The sequence below is a fragment of the Passer montanus genome, unplaced genomic scaffold (assembly GCF_014805655.1).
Source record: "Passer montanus isolate IOZ18808 unplaced genomic scaffold, ASM1480565v1 scaffold9, whole genome shotgun sequence".
Lineage (NCBI taxonomy): Eukaryota > Metazoa > Chordata > Aves > Passeriformes > Passeridae > Passer > Passer montanus.
In genome coordinates, this window is record NW_024374367.1 from 10,112,270 (window position 1) to 10,130,764 (window position 18,495).

At 42.8% G+C, this 18,495-nt stretch overlaps 1 protein-coding gene across 11 annotated transcripts in view; it reads right to left on the bottom strand.

Moving 5' to 3' along the window:
• The window catches only part of CADPS (calcium dependent secretion activator), a 205,224-nt gene that overhangs the window by 88,478 nt on the left and 98,251 nt on the right, over nt 1-18,495 (bottom strand). For 10 of the 11 annotated variants that reach the window (XM_039734113.1, XM_039734111.1, XM_039734112.1 and 7 more), the window contains exons 9-11: nt 17,350-17,416; nt 9,272-9,380; nt 8,033-8,245 (exon numbers count right to left, since the gene is read on the bottom strand). In XM_039734113.1, the coding sequence (XP_039590047.1) occupies nt 8,033-8,245; nt 9,272-9,380; nt 17,350-17,416 (389 nt within the window). Of the gene's footprint in view, nt 1-3,940; nt 3,953-8,032; nt 8,246-9,271; nt 9,381-17,349; nt 17,417-18,495 lie in introns of all 11 variants that reach the window. The other variant, XM_039734102.1, reaches the window with a different exon arrangement.

An 18,495-nucleotide genomic window follows, 5' to 3' on the forward strand; every position in this document is an offset into this window, starting at 1 on the left:
CCTAAATATATTATTACTCTGCTTCAGACAAATATCTGCAATTTACAATAATGCCAACATTTGCATATTAAATAAGTTTTATGTATAATCCACTTTCTTTCAAAGTGGCCTATACAGTTTGAATGTGGTTTAAAGTACAAAACAAGAATTGCTAATATTCACACCCAAACTGTACAGCCAGTTTTTAAGTACTTTAAATTAATTGTTTCAGTCAAATACAGCTGCTTTTTTGACCCTGCTCTGTTATTCTAGCTAAAAAGGAAGGAGAAACCAAAGAAAGAAAGTTATATGATGCTCCAGTAATTTGCAATCCCTTCCCAAGGTGCCGTGCCAAGCTCGCTGGTGTTTCTTTGTTCGGGGCCCCAGCTGAAATGCTGCTGCAGGCCCACAAAAGTTATCTTACATATTTAGACAAGCTGCACACAACTGCAGCTGAAAGGTGTTCGATGGTGGTCTCAGGAGGGAGGCTGCCAGTGGAGGGACATGGCCAGCACAGGCTCCACAAACCTTTCTTCTGCAAAACTGCAGACTCTGGCCTTTTATATAACATTCGGTCCCCTGCATTACTGCCTTTTTAAAATACTGCTGGGTTTATTTTGTCCTGTCTGCATTTTATGCTGACTCCATTAACTGGACCTGTCATACACACCCTCCCTATGTGTGTTTGAAATCAGAATCTTAAAACTCTGCCAGTGTCAGGAACACAAAGATTTCAACAGTAACAAGAATCATGAAAACCAAAGGACTGTCCCACTGTTCTGTTCTCTGAGGGCTGTATTTCTCTTTATCTATCTGTTATTTAAAAAGGAAGAGACAAATCAGTCAAATCCCTTATTCTTTTTTTTTCTTAAATGTATTTCCCTGCTCTCTGCATTTCTTTTGCTCCAGCAATAATTTTGGCAGATTTTGCTTTGAGAGCAGTGAAGTTAATAGTGGGGGACAAGCTCCATAAAAGAATTCTTGTTATAAAAGGCTTTAGGTAGCCATTTTATTGTAAGAATTTTTCACTCCAGATTTGTTTCTTTTCATTAATGAGTGACTTTGTTTTAGTACCAAAGGCAACTGAAAATCTAGTAAATTTTACAACACATTTCCCTGTTGCAAGAAAATAAAAATCCACCAAACAAACAAAAACCCAAACAACTGTAAATTAAAAGGTGACTTTGTATCTTACTCATCTGGAAAATGTGTGCTTGTCATATCTGCTTGACATTACAAGAATGAAGATGTGGTTTGGACAGTAACAAACAATGACACTAGTCAACCTCATCAGAGACATGAAATAAAGGAATGACAATGATTGATGGCAGCTATTCATTTACAGATATTTCTAGAAAAGTCTTTGCTGGCCTGGCTGGGCAAAGTGGGAGAACTTTTCCAGCCTGGCCAGCAATGCACCATGGCAGGTGGCTCATGGAGTGCCCACTGCAACCCACTGCCTGCCCTGAGGGGCAGCGGGGTCCCCTCCTGCTCAGGGACACGTTTGGGCTGTGACTTGTGAAAGAAATACCCAAGGAAGTGCCTGAAAACCCCATTTTGTTTGCCTGTGTGGAGCAAGAGGCTTCGCTAGCAAATACTGATGTTCTGGAGGGGGAAACACTGAATCCCTGTACCTGGAATAAAATGTCAGGTGGATTGTGAGTGAGCTGCTAGCAGTGTTATCTGGTGACTTCCCGCATCCCCTCCTCGCTGTGCACTGTGGCATTGCTACCTCTGAGAAGTGATGTGTGTGTGCTCAGGGCTCTGCAAACCTGCTCCCCAAACCTCCTCCCTAACCTGCTCCCCAAACCTCCTCCCCCAACCTGCTCCCCCAACCTGCTCCCCAAACCTGCTCCCTGCGCAGAGCTGTGGCCACTGCAGGAGCCCCAATTCACTTCTCAGCTGCAGAGCCAAGAGCTCTTTCTTCTCCCCTTCATATTATTGCATGTTAGAAGACAGTTTTAAATATAATGGGCTGTTTATTCCTTATGGCTTTTTCCCTGCTGCAAAAAAAATTCTTTTCTGCTTCAGTTAGAAATTTCAATAAATTGTTATGAATGCTCCTGTAAATCACCAGACACACCAGGCACTGAATTGCAATCTAAGTTGTCTAAGGATTGGCAGTTAGATGAATAAGAATTTGTAGTATGCACTTACATAATTCCTTGTGTGGCAAGTTAAAAACACAGTTTTAGAACAGCTATTTATAATATAAAACATTGTTTCACAGCATCTTTATAACTACTTAAAAATATTTTGAATTGGATAGCTGCAGAAACCTGTGAATTTGTATTTCATAAGTTAGAGTTCCAGGCTTCTTAAAGCATGTAGAAAAGATTTACAGGCTAGTTTTAAATTCATGCAGGTTATGTGAGACTGATTTAACATTTTAATTCTGCATTCTTGCAATGAAGCATCTGCAAGTTGACAATACAGAAGACACAGCAGCGTTCTCATGATATCTTTAACTATCTAAAAAAGTAAAGCAATTAAAGCACAAAACTAATAATCTAATAAGATAGCGATGCATTGTAGTGCAAATACATGTAATGTTGCCAAACCCAGGTTCATTCATTCATTCATTCATTCACTCTTTCTTTCTTTCTTTCAAAGTGGCAAAAATCTGTATTTCATTGAAATTACACTTTTGTGGGTTGTTTTTTTTTTGTTGCAGTAAAGTCTGATAAGAATTCTATTTGGAAATCCAAACATTTAGAAAACAAAACAAAGAAAGAAAAAAGAAAGTGTCCGCTGAGAAGGAATTCTGCCTGCTACCCAGAGGGATATTTGTACACACACGCACATACTCACACATAGGAAAAAGAAGAAAAAAGAAATAAAAGGAGGAGGAAGGAAAAAAGGAGTCTTGTTGATGGCCAAGAGGGATGACACCGCCTGTTCCTTCTCATAATTGCATTCAGATACTCCGGATACATATTTGCCAGCTCTCATGACCCACTGATGCTATTCCCTCCTAAGGAAAGCAGGCACTAACCAGATATTACAGAAGATTTTACCACCAATAAAGGATTTGAACTGGGTGTGTTTAGGACTGAACAAACTAAGGAGAAGCTCTCTTACAGCACAGGTCTGGGCTTTTATCTTTTGCACAGTAGGTATACCAGTGGGAAAAAGTAAAATAGCAATTCCCCTGGCTTATTTTTTTACTAGCACGGCTTTGATTGGTGACTGAGACCCATGCTAAAACAATAATTTACGATAATTTGGGGAAACAGCAGCACTCCTCCATGAAAAATACATTTAAGTCAGAGCAGGCCAGCCTCTCCAAATGCAGGGTGACCCAGAGAGCTGCCACTTGCTGCTGAAATCATTCCCTGCCGCGTTAACGGGAGAGGAACTAATCAAACCTCGATGATTCAGGGCTCTTTTCACAGGGCATGTGTGGAGGGGTTTCTAGGGGCCTCCTCTGGAGTCCTGCACCTTCTCTGGGTCTCTTGGGGTCTCCTTCCCTACTTTTCTATGCTTTGAGGAGTCCATGGTTAGCCCTGCACTCTGGTGCGCTGCACCAAGCTAATCATCGGCACGGAGAGAAAGGATATTGTCAGAGTGCAAAATGATCTGTTTTCAGGCAGGAAGCAGTCAACTAGATGTAATTTCCATGAAACAAAAGAAGGTATTATTTACAGTTTTATTGTGATGTTAATTACTATTTACATCTTGGAATGAAAAATAGAAATGTTAATGATTGGCTTTACTAAGAGGATCACTTGATGCCAATGTGAAAGCCAGGGAGAGAAGGCAATTATGCAAACATCACATGCATCCCAATTTCAGTATGGAAACTTACATTTCAAATCTCAATTCAGGAAAATAACATGGAAAGTTTGTACTACAAAATCTAAACATGAGAAAGATTTAAGAGAAAAAAAAAAGCACATTGCATATGTCAGATAATCTAGTCTGATTATCTGAGCTGTGCTAGCTACAGGGAAGCACTTACCCTTGAGTCCAGCTAGAAGTTAGCAGGGTAAGAAGGAACAAACCAGAATAACATAAAGACTAGCAACAAGGCTCAGGAAAGCAGACAGGAGCCCTAACCTAGCAGCTAAATATTTGGGTTCAAGCAAAGAATGAAAAAGAAACTTAAAGAAAATCAAACCAACCAAAAAGAAAACCACTTATAGCTGAAAATTTCTCAAGCAGCTCAATAAACCTTGCTACTTATTATGGGGGAACAAATCATCACAAATTCTCAAAACAACCAACTCATTGTAAATGGTGTGATTAACAGTTATTAAATATAAACAGACATCAAAAACTAAATATAACCACAAATGATACGTAAAACAAGTACAGACCAATCTTTCACGTCAAAAAAAAGTGCTTCAAGGAAAAAAAAGAGAACGTTGAGCATGTTTGGGAATTTTCTTTGATACATCACTAACACACAACAAAGATTGGTGCTTTCAGACAAGTGACCACTTTTATGAAGCTTAAATATTGCCAAAAGGTGTAATATGTATTGGCAGCATTATTGACTATAATACTGTGAATGATTTCAACAGTAAACAAGAACAATTTGGGTTTTTTTCTTTTATAATGCAAACACTGGAGAAAAGCACAGCTTTGTGTAAATGGAGTTTTTCTTTGAAATTGCAGCAAAACAAAAAAAGCAAAACTTTTCACTCTAACAGGTATTGTTCACCCACGTAAAAGGAATTGTAAGTCATACAAAAATTAATGAATAGCAGGATCTATTTTTTCAGTACTTAAATTGCAAATAAAATAAACTCCACCCTGGTTCGGAGCTGTCTGTTTCCTTCTAAGTCAAGTGCTGCCATTGAACTGTGGATGAGAATTTGAGTGCTGCTCAAACTTTATATTTAGTAAGTCAAAAGAGGCGAGAGCCAAATGGAATTTTGTTTCTCCCAAGTTTCCCAAACAGCAAGATATGTGCTTCCCAAGTTTCTGTGCAACAGACAGCTCCAGGCCAGGCATGGAGGGCTGGATTTTCTGTGCGTGTGCATGCATGCGCATGAGCCGCCTCGGACTGCTACGACATGGAAGCTGTAACAACAGTTACTCGTCAAATGGCTTAACATTTACTTCTTTGCACATCCTCATTCACCATAGCCTCTAATAAGCACAAAGAAAATAAAAATATGACAGGTATAGAGATAAACGTACAAGAATAAAATGTCTCACAGAAGTCCTTACCTTTCCGCGGGCAAAAAAAACAAAGCAAAACCCAAACCCCAAACCACAACACCCAAGCCAAATACAAAACCAATAACAAACGTAGACCCTTTTAAAAATGCAATACTTGGTATGTTCGGATTTCAAGACTGAAGGAGCTGAGATCTGTATTTGTGCATTTAGGACTCCCCATATGTGGCATGCATGACTCATTGTTGCTCCAGATAATTTAACTGCTATGCCCTATGACTTTTGCAATGAGCACTGTCATGTATACATGTTGAAATATGAAAAATGAGCAGCCTTTCCTGTTGAGATGAAGGTGTATTATGGCATGTTGCCCTCCTCCTCTTGTAGGATGCACACAAAGACCTGTCAGAGGGATCTAGATCAAAAGGGGGAGGAAGAAGGAAAACCAAGGACAAAACACACTAGCCCAGAAGATGCTCAAGTAGTAAACCATCACACTGATGGACTGATGAGCCAACTAGTCTCATCATCTAGCTTTGGCACAACACATCCAAGAGGGTTTCTGAGTTCTTGCAGCAAAAAGGGGAGACTGATGCAGTGCAACTCACAGAAAAATACATTGTGGATGGAAAGAGGGTGGTGGTGTTATAAAAAAACAAAATGATCCAGATTTGGAGCTGGTATTGGCATCAGAACAAGTGAGAGAAACTGAGGTCAGATCCTGACTCCCTCGAATGCCCTGGAGGGCCCAGGGGGTGAAATCTTGGCTGTTTTCACCAGAAGCAAGGATGAGGGAGCCCTGCCTCCTGGCAAGTGAGTGAGATGCAAAAACAAGGTCAAGCCTGTGGCACGTCTATAGCTCTGAGCACAGTCAGGCTGAGATCTGGAGGACCACAAGCACCACAAGGCTCTGATGGACATGCTGGGCTGTGTAGATGCAGAGTTGACTCCTGGGCCCAGTCACTGACTTACCTGATCTGTGGCAAGGATTAGGACAAGCCTTAGGACAATGCCCTTCCCCACCCCAGGTACCCTAAGCAGAGAGGTTCAGCTCTCCCACAAATACAGGGCTTGGCTGTGCAAGCAAATCATACACCCAAGTGTTCACAGCCCTGGGCAATCCCTTTCCCTCCTCAAAATCCTGGCAGATTTTGCTACAGCTGCTATGATGTGTCTTGGAAAGCAACACCTCACCTGACCCTTGTATTGGTCTGGTGAACTGAAAACTGTAAATATCAGGAATTTACCCAGCAGAAAAATTCTCCAAGCTTGATGTCTGCAGGAATGGGAGAAGAGTGGAAGGAAAGGTGTTTCCTGAGTTTGATGTTCTCTGTTCTCCTCCTACTCTGCAGGGATCATGCTGGGATGGACAGGAGTGCATCCTCTGGGCACCATCCCCACAACTAAGAGCAGCCTTCAGCATCACTTGTTAGGAGAGGGAGCCACAGGCAGAATCCCTCTGTTGCTCCCCCTTGCTATGCTTTGAAGAGTTTTAGCATGTGAAAAAGCAGCAGTAGAAGGACCTGTGCCTGCTGCATCTGAGAACTCTCTGATTAAACATTCTGGGCAGAGGGACATAAATCCCTGGGAATGCTCTCAGGTCAGCACAACTCAGCCAGGCCTAGAGGCTTATCACAGCCAGTAAATGTCCCACTTGCAAGAGGCCAATTCCCACATCCCATTTTGGGGAGACTCTCTGAGAGGTGTCCTTCCTTCCCAACCCTAGTTCTTTACACCTTGCACTCTCAAAGTCAGTGACTGCAATGAAGAGGATGAGGATCACTGAAATGAAAACACTGACTATAGGTTACCACACTGCATCACACTACAATTCACTTGTAGCAACTGCAACGCAAGGCAGAAGGGAGGCCAAAACACACCGGCATGTGGAAAACACAAAAAATTTAAAAAGCAGCAAGCAGAGGTTTTCTGCTGCAGCACTGGTCATAGAGCTGTATGCCTTGTACTGTCACTTTCTATAAATACTGACATGAAGTTAAAAAAATATAAAAGATGGTCAAATGCTATTGATAAGGAAAGCTCAGATTTTCTGAGTTCCTTACAACAATATACTCCATAACTGCTTTGCAGAGACTATTTTAAAAAGTTGAAATCTATTTTAATCAGAAGAATTCTTTAATATTTACCACTTTTCCTTATTTTACTTATATTTAGAGATAATAATTCTTAAATTTTGCTGAAACTAGCAAGAACTGCTGTATGTTACATAATAAAGGGGCTGCAGATGATTGAGACCTTCAAGAAAAATGAGCCAAGAGGCATTTGTGTGGTTTATAATCAAATTACATTTGCAAGAGAAAAGAAATTGCTCTAAATTTCAGATGAAGCAAAGTGTGTGTAACTGCATAGGACATGCAGCATAGCTACAGCTTAAAAGATGATTGCTTTAAATTCACATCTAACTGGCCTGCAAAGCAACCTGTTAAAAATACCATATGTTTTCCTACAGTTGAATATTCAACAGGAGACCTCTTTTTGTGTGTGCATTTCATACTTGCAAGATTTGCACCTGTAGTTTTGAGCGCATGATGCATTTGACAGACAGCTAATGGTGCTAATGAATTGCTCTGATCTGGGTGTGCAATTTATTGTGTGGGGGTAAAACACGTGTCTGTGGAAGGCAAGGTGGGTCTCAGGCTCTCAGATCCCAGTCTCTCTCCTCCATCAAGTATTGCACTTTAAAATACCCATTGACAAGTTCCCCAAGGAATTTTGTTTCTTGGGTTTGGTTCTGTCAAACACACAGGTTAACTGCTTCTGGATCTACTGATGTAAAAAGAAGCTTTACGATAATGAAATAACATTTTGTTTTGAAATCAGAAACGTGTGTGAATATTGATTTACATCAGTGCAGAAAATCTTTCCATCAAAGACTTTGGCTGTCTAGGAGAACTTATTTACTTACAAAATTGAGAGATTGGAGCATCTATCTGGGGTACATTTCCTCCTTTAGCATTTAGCTTTTGCACTTGGGTAGGTGGCACAGGTTTGTGAGACTGGCCAGTGGCTCGGTACATGGCTTGGACCCACAGGATACGGTCCTGCTCATCGTCACTCGCAAAAATCACCGTGTCTCCCTCCTTCACAGCGTTGAAGAATGTTCTGCCACCATCCAAACCTGGCAGGAAAGGAAGTGACAATGCAGTTTCACAGACTCTGAGGCCAGCCAGATCTCCCCCAGTTTCCCACCCCACCACTGCTCGGGTGTCTCTTCACCCAGTCCCCTGCTGCTCCCAGCTCAGACCCCTCCTCTGCACCAAACTCACCTGCAACACAGCCCACAGGCCCCCAGGTAACCCAATTACTAAAACATGCCCCAACACACTTGGATTAATTGCTTCTCTCACCTACAGCTCCATCTGTGCTAGTCCCATGTGGACATCACTGGAGCCCAATTAAAAATGGGGTTTGAGTGGGAGGTTCCCCATTAGACTGAAAGCATCAGTGCTCACACTGCAGAAAAAGGTCCTTGGGTGATATCCTTATTTCTATCTTTGCCCTGATTTGGCACCCATCCTCCCATCTCCCTGATACCAGAACTAAGGGAATAAAGGGCTTGACAACAACCTACTGTATCTTTTCTCATCTCTTCTGGGAATACCATTACCCAGGGCATGGTGAGGATCACCATGCTCAGCATGTCGTCCCACTGAAATAAAAGAAAAATGCTGCTCATCCGCTTGAATAAGGGAGGCACCAACAGGTGCCTCCAGGTACCAGGGGTTTTCTGTCCCTGCTCTTTCCATGCACTGACATCCACCCTAGAGAGAATGGGGCAGGCAAAAATGCTTCCACAATGAAGACAAGCATGGCTGCTAGCCTTTTATTTAGGGAATATAATCTGAAGGCACAGGTTAGATCATTACCCAATCTGAGCATTCAGCTCACAATAACATTTCACTGGGATTTAAGTGTCTAATTCACTTAGTCTCCCCAGAAGAGATGAGTCTTTCCCTCCTCTGGTGCAACTACTATAAATAGATCTAAGGGACTGAGTTAGGAAAGTCATGCACAGCAATGATCGATATAAAGACAAACATGTTTAGAATAATGCTGATCAGAGCCCAGCTGCAGGCAGGGAGGGGAGGAGAGAGGAGCCCCTTTGGAGCGCTGAGCCCGGCAGCAGTGGAGCCGCCGCCCGTACCTGGCTGCGGGTCGGTGTAGTCCACAGTGTATCCGTCGAGCTGCAGCAGCTCTTGAGGTTCTGCTTTTTTCTCCCGGTAGCTGCACATAGCAAATGTATATTGACTAACCTGAGGAAAATCACAAACCTAAGATGGCACCGGGTGACCACCACGAGGCAATCCAAAGCGCTTACAGCGCGTTTGTAGGGATGGGGGATGGAGGGGTTATTTGGATGCTCATTAGAGACAGACTAAACTAGAGACATTTGGATTACCCATTAGAGACAGACTAAACTTCTTACCAGGCTTTTGCAAAGCCTTCTCTTAGCACACCCTCCCGCAGCACACACCTAATTCTCCGCATCAGTACATACAGCGGTTTAATTTCCTCCAAAAGAGGAAGCTCCACGGCTTGAAACCCTCTATCATTCATCCCCAGACAAGTGCAAGAGTGACACCCTGTCACAAACAATGTGAGCTAAATTGCTAGGTGCCAGTCATATTAAAGCAATCTTAAGATGCCACTGATCTCGGCAGTTGTTGTCATCAGTGCTGTAAATGGCAGCTCTCACTCCTCTGAGGTACCATCTGCATGACACGATACATTCAATGTCAAGCTCTTGACGGAAGCCGACTCAGCTGCGGGGGCTCTGCCAGGCTCCCGAATCGCCTTTAGGAGCCCATCAGGCCACATCAAGGCCCCGTGCCTGCTCTGGATGCTCGGCAAGGAGCTCATCCAGCCAGGAGAGGAGAGGATTCTCCGTGCCCCAGGCGAGGAACTCACAGGGAAATTTACTGTCAAATGATTTCAAATGACTTTGTTAAGGTTGTGTCACATCCTGGACGCCTGACGTAATTTTATTCATCTGGACATTTTCTTGACCTCTAGAGGAAACTTTAAAACTCTGGTGGGTGGCAATGAATTGTGCTTGTCATTTTTTGGAAGTTGGGAGAGATCCTGAAAGATGGGAGCATGGCTGGGCTGGGAGGTTTTGCCTTCAAACTCCAGCCAAATTGCTCGGCTACAAAGATACACGCAGCACGTATTTTAGTGGCATCTCTCACTAATAAAATGTAATTTATTGAAGTCGGGGGACCCGTCTATTGGCACAGCGTCGCCCAGACACCACTCGGTTTACTGCTGCCCTCTATGGGCTTCTGCTCGCTGCCAGCCTGCTCCAGCAGCCCTGCCTGCACCGAGCCTTCCTCCAGGAACAGCTCCAAAAGCCACCTAAGAATAAACTCTTATCATTAACACATTTGTGGGAGTAAGACTAAAAGCGATGCTTTAAGCATCTTGCATCCTCCTTAAAACTACCAGCACTGACGGAAGATTGACAAGTAGCAGACCAATAGCAGGAGCACTCCAGTGCATATTCCCTGTTCTGAACTTTGCATGCCTACCATCGTATGGGCAACACAAAAACTAAAAAGATTAACACGAAGGAATCTAAAAATAACCCAGTGCCCCTCAGCACAACATTCAGGCTTCCGCGGTGTTCATTCAGCCGCACTTGCAGGATGTTGCTGCCATCTCCTGGAGAAACCCCGGAATGTGCTTTATTTATGGGAAAACTCTAGAGATCTCATCTGAACGGTAAGGATTTGATTTCTCTGCGTTAGATAGTCTGAACTTCATGGACTGCATGATAAATGCAATTCCTGAAATGAGTCGGTGCTAACCTATGCTGACATTTATTGAGAACCTTAATACTACTAATGCTTTTTTTGCTTTTCCTGTATGGTTTATAGCAACAGGTAATTCATTCAATAGTTCAGCTGTTGTTCTCTGACCCTGAACATGAGGTTTGAATTTTGAGCTCTTCTTCATATACAAGTAATTCCACTCCTCTTTAGACCCAGAAAATATTCTTCTTCCCTATCAATAAAACAACCATAGCAACACAGTGGCAATGTAGGGAAAAAGGCATTTCAGAGCTTATATTTCTCATGTTAAAGGTTATAAATGACAGGTGTGGACAGTAGGCTCTGGTGGAGTCATCCTGAGACAGAGGCAAAGCAAACTGATCTCTCCTGTTAGAATGCACAGGATTTCCTTGAAAGAACATTGCTATTAGAAGAGACCTTCAAGAGAAACCTGCAGGTGGGTCTAAGGCAGTGAGCCAGGGCTCATCCAGGTTCATGTCCTATTTCTTCTCTACTCACAGAGCTCAGAAGCCCAAGCTCAGGAATTGAGCTTGCTGGCAGGAGCAAGCCACAGATCAGGCTGGAGAGAGGACAAAGCTAATGATGGCCTCTGGAAGAGGTGCCAACTGTGCCATGGAGAGTGCCTGCACCTAAACAACTCAAGCTACTGACTTCAAGGACTGGCAGACCAGCCTGTGTGCCCTATCCTGCTGCCTGGAGCATTTTCTGCTTGGGGTCAGAGAGGAGTTGATGCCATGGCTACCAGTGCAATGTGGCTCCTTCCATTTACAAGCAGTGGTAAAGCCAAGCCCAAGAAAATGAGATTCTAGAAAGCTCAGTATGTCACAGTTGTGCTTTGCTGCAGAACAACACTGTAAGGTCAAGAGAAGATTGCACTTGCCTTTCATCAGTCCTCCAAAATATTGTGCTTTACAGAGCCTGCTTTCTGTAAAGCTCAGAAGTGGCCAGACAAGTGAAACAGTTAATAGCAGAAATTAATCTTACAGCCTGCTGAGTTCACTCCGAACCATAGCTGAGTATGAGAGAGAGCGAGCAGATGGGATGGGCAAGATGAATGGTTTGAGTAATTGGAAAAAACACAGATACAGAGAGGAAACTGAAGGAAGACAGAGGAGAAATCTCTGCCCAGTGAGGGACAAACTCTCAAAGCAGCTGGGATTTCATCCAGGGACTCGATGACAGCCAGGAAAGGAGCATCTAAGGAAGCCGAACTGAGAGAAAGTAAAAGGGAACTAATCCAAGGCACCCCTGGCTGGTTCATTACAAAAAAGGGGAAAACACTTTGAGAAATAATTTGAAACAAAAGAACATAAGGGGAAAAAAAAAGGTGGGGGAAAAGACAAAGAAATTCAGGAAAGGGGAAGCAGACAGCAGGAGACAAATGCCGAAGCTCACTATGCCCAGGCTGCTAAATTAAATCTGACTTTCTTGGCACTTGACCATATTCTGTCACCAGCTATATAATCCAACTGATTAATAAATACAGCAGATATGCATTAACCAGTCCTGACTTTGTCCTGGTTTCTCCACCAGAGACTCCTGCTGTAGTGAGCACTGCTTTCCCCAGGATCCTGCTCAAACCTGTTAATTGTCATGCCTCACACTCTGAGCTCAGTCATTTGCTCCCCCTTTTTTACTGTTGACACAACACCACCCTACTTGGGTTAAATTCTTTAATGGACCTTTTCTAAATTAACAGCATGCATTTTGTCCCAAGGGAGAGAAACCGTGCGAAGATACTGCCAGCTGTAATACAGCTTTCCACTTTGATGGGAGACTCTTGTCCTCTGGTTGCAGCTGTACATTGCCTCCCAAGCCCTTTCCTGACACAAATGAGCAGAGGAAATTATCTAGCTTTAAGAAAAAAATGTGAAAACAGCAGTTTTCACATCTCAGCATATCCATTCAGCTCTAAAAAACTGCACAAAACAGTTGTCCCAGCTTCTCTCTTCAAGCAGGAGATGTGTGTGCTCTCCTGGGCAGGGCTGTGTGGTGGGAATTCATCCAGTGAGTATGGACAGGATATGCAGGACCTACTGCAGCCAGGCATAACTAGCTGTGGCATCAGTTTAACCAGCAGTTTCCAGATATTTTGTATGTACCATCACACCAGATTTTACAAGAATCACATCTATGCCTAGTTCTCAGAAAGGCTCTAAGAGAAAACATTATTTAATAAGATTATGGGGACCAGCTATGGGTCATTCACCTCAGCTTGAAGACCACAGTCTAGGAGTGCTTGTGTACCACATTGCAATTCTGCTGAATTATTTTCAATTTCTGGGTGATATTCAGAGTTACTGAACTCTTACTTCATTTCATTTTATCCCGAGTCAGCTGAGTTTTGCTAAAAGCAAGGACTGTCACTATTAGTCTAAATTATGCTGAGTTTAGGGAGTCTGTCACTAGAACAATAGATCCAGGCGTAGACACTGCAACTGGTTTTAATCTGCAGAGAGTTGATCTGGTTCCAACAACATTCTGCAAACACCATCAGACACAATCAGCTGAAAACTGCTTCAAGCTACTCAGCAGACATGTCATCCAGGTACCATGGAGTGTTACTTCCCATATGCTGCCAGAGCACTGAAATGGGGTTATGATAAGAGATGAACAGATTCAGTCTGAAATCTCAGTGTAATTAATTCACTTGCCCTTAAAAATCATTGTAAGAAATTTCCTATTGCAAAGCCAGCAAACCCACCATAACCAACCATGGTGTTATTGCCAGTACAGCACATCAGACCTTGCAAAGAATTAATACAAGCTCTGCCAGCTATCAAAAATCCCAGCTTTTGCATGAGGGTCTAATTGGCAAACTGGCTGAAATTTGTGTGCTGTGCTCAAGCAGCTGATACAGCAACTTAGGAAACACTTACCACATCTGAAATGAATGTACATTTTCTTTCCTAACCAGTCACAGAGAACTTTACCCTAAATAGCTTAATTGCTTTTGCTTACCACTGCCACTGGCATTACTGCTGCCTTTACGAAGCATTTTCCTCGCTTGTGATGCTGCGGACCATTTCCATCCAAGCTCAGGGCCATATTCTGCCATCATTTTCACACTGCATATCTCAGGATTTAAAATTAGGCAAGTAACGAGTCTCTGCCATGTAATTTACATCTAATCAGTATTCTGCTCTTCTGCTGCTCATCTCAAAGGGTGTCTATGAGAAGGGTGGGCAGTGTATAGAGAGGACTGCGATTCATTCGGAAGGGAAAACTAACCCCTCTTAATGCACAGATCGGTGCTGGAGGAGCACACACCCTTGCTCTGCCATGCCATAACCCTTCCCTGAGGGGCTGAGCCAAGTCTACCCATCAAGGCAGGTGCTGGAGAGTTGAGACTCAGGTCTAGAAATGACACAAAGGAACTGCTCGCACCCACTGCACCCAAACAAATCACTTCACTCCTGTATAACCCTTGCAGTTACACAGACACAGAAGGTGCGAGGGATTATTCCACCCAAATTACAAGGAAGTTATTGCTCCTTTCCCCTTCTCTCCAGGGCTTACACAAGCCAAGTAGCAGTGGAAGTGCTCCCAGCAGAGCTGCTTTTTCTCCATACGTGCGCAAAGCCTCCGTTTTTGGCGGCAAGGCTTCACTGACACAAAAGAGACAAACTGCCATCAACACCTTCCTCCTTGGTGCCACCCATGCAGTTTGGCACTTTTGTGCCTTGTTTAAATAGTTATGAAGAGTCTGAGTATTTATTACCACAAATTTCTTAACCACTGGTACCAGAAGACAGAGTGGTAGCACCCAATGGCACTGAAGGCTGTGTCCATCTGAAATGGGGAAAGAGGGAGAAAGCACAAGCCCATGAGCAGGAGGTTATCCTGCAAGCAACAGGAGAGGAGACAGAACTGCAATAGAAGATGCTACAGGTAAGGGACAGAGACAAGGGATCAGAAAAGAAATGTTTAGTTACTCCTCCAAACAGCCTTGCCCTCCTGGCAGCGTCAGGGACTGACCACTATATGTCAAATGGACTTTATGCTTTGCGCTCTATCTCTCAACTATGGTGCAGGCAGGAACCGGGTGTGGATGAAGCTCCTGAAAGAGGGGCTGCTCCTTGTCCACCCTCTGTAACAAGAGCCAGTTCACCTTCCTGCAGAGGTTATTTTCTGCCTGGGGTTTAGCCGAGTTCAGAGCATCCTGGACATCAACACCTTTACTGCCAATCCCTGCTCATATCAGCACCCATCCTTTGCATTGCATGAAAAGCAAATGACAAACATACGGACAGCAAAGTATTTTTATTCCATCTTTATTGCCTGCTGACATGTTCAATATGCTCAAACTACATCTGAGGGACTGCATAGAGAGTGTTTCTTGTTTATATTTGATGTACGGCAGAACACTTTACATTGCACCAAATGTTGAGCAAACGGTAACATAACAGAGAAGCTGCAGTGGCAGCTGGAATTTCTGAGGTGGGCTACAGAGACTCTCTGGGGGCAAAAGTCTGCTCATCTTATTCAAATGAATTGCTTTTCTGGCCAAATTCTGCTCTGATATGCCAACTGACGAATACAGACCTAGTAACATGAGAAAACATGGAATAACTCTGAAAGCTTCAATTCCACAGTATGCTGAAGAATATATAGCAGCTAAAAACCAGAGAAGCAACTGCAACCACACTGAATGGCCAGAAGGCTCTGAGAGACAAGTCCAAACCTGCAAACCCTTGAACAGAAGAGTATCAATAGAGTTATTTATGAGAGAAATGAGGTTGGGAAAAATTACTTTCTGCTTTGGAGCATCCCTGTTCACAGGAAAAAAAGAACTGAGAACTTGGTCTAATAGGACTGAATTGTCTCTCAGGGAAAAGCAATACCAGTTGCACTACAGGTGATCATGGACTGCCACTGCACTTCCAACTTCATTTCAGAACATAATAAAGGAAACATACAGAGAAAAGCAATCCTTCAATCTCTGCCAAAGAACAGGGTCAGTACGTAATGTTCCCAAAAGGGAAAGGCAGATAGAGACACGCCCTGTGGCTGCTCTAAACTACCTGACTCCTCTCTGTGGCCATTTTGACCCCATGTGGAGTACAAAATGAGCACTTAAACTGTCTGCTGATCATACTTTGTTATGGGAGTAGGTACTTAATGAGTCTCTCCAAATAGCTTCCTACTTACATGGGTCCCACTCATCCTAAATCTCCTTTACTACCCTGGGATGGATTTCCTTATCTGCCCCATAGTTTCATGCTATGGAAGCCAACCATGATGGCTAAAATGGGACTGAATACAATTAAAGCTTTCTACTAAGACAGCTGAACTTGGAGCAATAATTAACACAAAACAAAGGAACCAGCTTACACCAGATGATTTAGGAACAGGGAAATTAGGTGTCTCAGGTGAAAGAGGGGCTGCTTGGACTCCTCTCCTTACCAGCACAGGACAGCACACAAAGAAGCATGATCCAAATGTGGAGTCTGGTTTATACCATCTCTGTTCTTACATTTTGTCCCTCTACAGCAGACCTGCCATCTGCTTCATCAGCAGCAGGGTTTTACCCTCTGACCTGATCAGTTTGGATCTGTGTTGTCACAAGATTTCAGTTGGATCCCATGTTATTCCATCAGAGCATCTCTGTGTTGCTTTCATAGAAAACCCTGAACAAAGGTTTTATTCCTCACACTTGGAGACAACACACCAAGAGAGTCCAGAGAGAAGGGAGAGAGAGATGGGCCCAAGAGGACTCTGTGACCTCCTCAGGTTGGTGTGAAAATGGATCACTCACACTGGGGCCACTCACTTCTGTGGCCAAGGCAGTGGTTTCACCTGCTCTTGGAAGATCTAACACACAAAGTATAGATCCTTTCTATCCTTTCTAGGTTACAGAGGACATCTGCCTATTTCCTTGAAATTCTTAACAGTGGTCAAATATACAGATCTAATGAAACTGAGGGCAAAAAGTGAAAAAAAAGAAAAAAGGAAGACACTGTAAAATGATGACTGCAAAATGATCAGTGAGAGCTGTAGACAATGAGAAGCAGTAATAAATGTGAAGGCAAGATAAATGTCAAGAATGATTTGATGCTGATTCTGACACAGCCAGTGATAAAACTTCTGTAGTTTCAAATGGACTCTAAATTTAACCCAGAGGTTCAAAAGAGAGCCCAAGGACCTCCAACCAAGACAGACTGAGCTTCCTCCTCGCCTCATTAATTCCTCATTAAAATTGATTCTCCATTTTATCAAGCATTCAAGTGCATCTGGAAACTCAAGGCTAGAAGTCTGCAACTGGGATATCCTTGAGAACACTCATACATTTAGAAAAGAATCCATGATTAACAGACACCCTGCACAGAACCACAGCTCAGCATCAATCACATGGCACTGAAAATGGCCAGAGGACAGACTCAAGTACTTCATGTTGTGATTTAAGATCACTTCTAGTTACATCTGTTACCTGGACCAGGACAAAGAATCGTTTCTTCCATCTCTTCCAAACATTTTTACCAATGGCCCATAAATACCTAGGAGAAAAGAACAGGTGAATTCAGTACACAAGTGTTAATCTGCTGTTCTCTTGCTTTTGTTTACACTTAGAATTGTTTGCACTTAAAAACTGAAGATAATGCACAAGAAGGAGCAATTACAAAACCCTCAAGCTCAGCAGCATTCATGAACGGATTTATTTCTAGCCTGAACAGATTACCTGCAAAGAAAGCAACATAAAAATCTTAGAGAGCCTCAACGTTACACAGTATTAATTCTCCATTTCCTTTTGTCTTTCACAACTTGCTCAGAATTTGAAGCTCTTTAGTGCCAGTGAATAGCTACAACATGGTTGTATGGGTGAAGAATGCATTTGCAACACAAGAATTAAGGGAGAGAAACCCCAAATCTGCTTTAGTTTTCATAAAACCATTTTGCTGAGGGGAGCTGTCAAACAGAGGGACACTTCCTACATTAAACCCAGCACACAGGACCTCAATATCCACTGGACTAAACCAGGACACTTCAATGAGCAGCTCTGAGATGAAATCCGAGAAATTGCTTGGCTACAGATAATTCAAGCGAACCGAATAATTTCTGAGGAGGAGTGAATTTACTGTTTTCTACAAAGGAAGAATTAACTTTAAAAATTAATGTCAAAATAAGCATTTAATCTCCGTGATGAATTGGCCACTGTGACACTATAACACAAACACTGGCAAAACTAGTGGCAGCACCAGGCTAATATTAAACACAACAATATTCAGCATTATATGTTTTATGTATCATTATAATTACTTTAGTTCTGGCTCAATAAATAGAAAAAATACTTCATTTTTGTGTATGCAAGGGGTTCCTTATGCCAGAAGGGATCTAGCATACACTTGGTGAATGTTTAAATCACAAAACTCCAAGTCATGCTGATGTGGGCGTTGAGTCCTTGGCTAGTCCAAGAAGAGGGTAAAAAATGTCCTTTGGCTATTGCTGCTAACATCAACAGAAAGATAATCTCAGTTCTGGTAGCAAGAGGTATAAAACTCAGAGCTTTAGGCAGTATCATGTAAATCAATTATTAGTTGAAGAAAGCTAGAGACCAGCCCTACTTTCAGCTGAAATC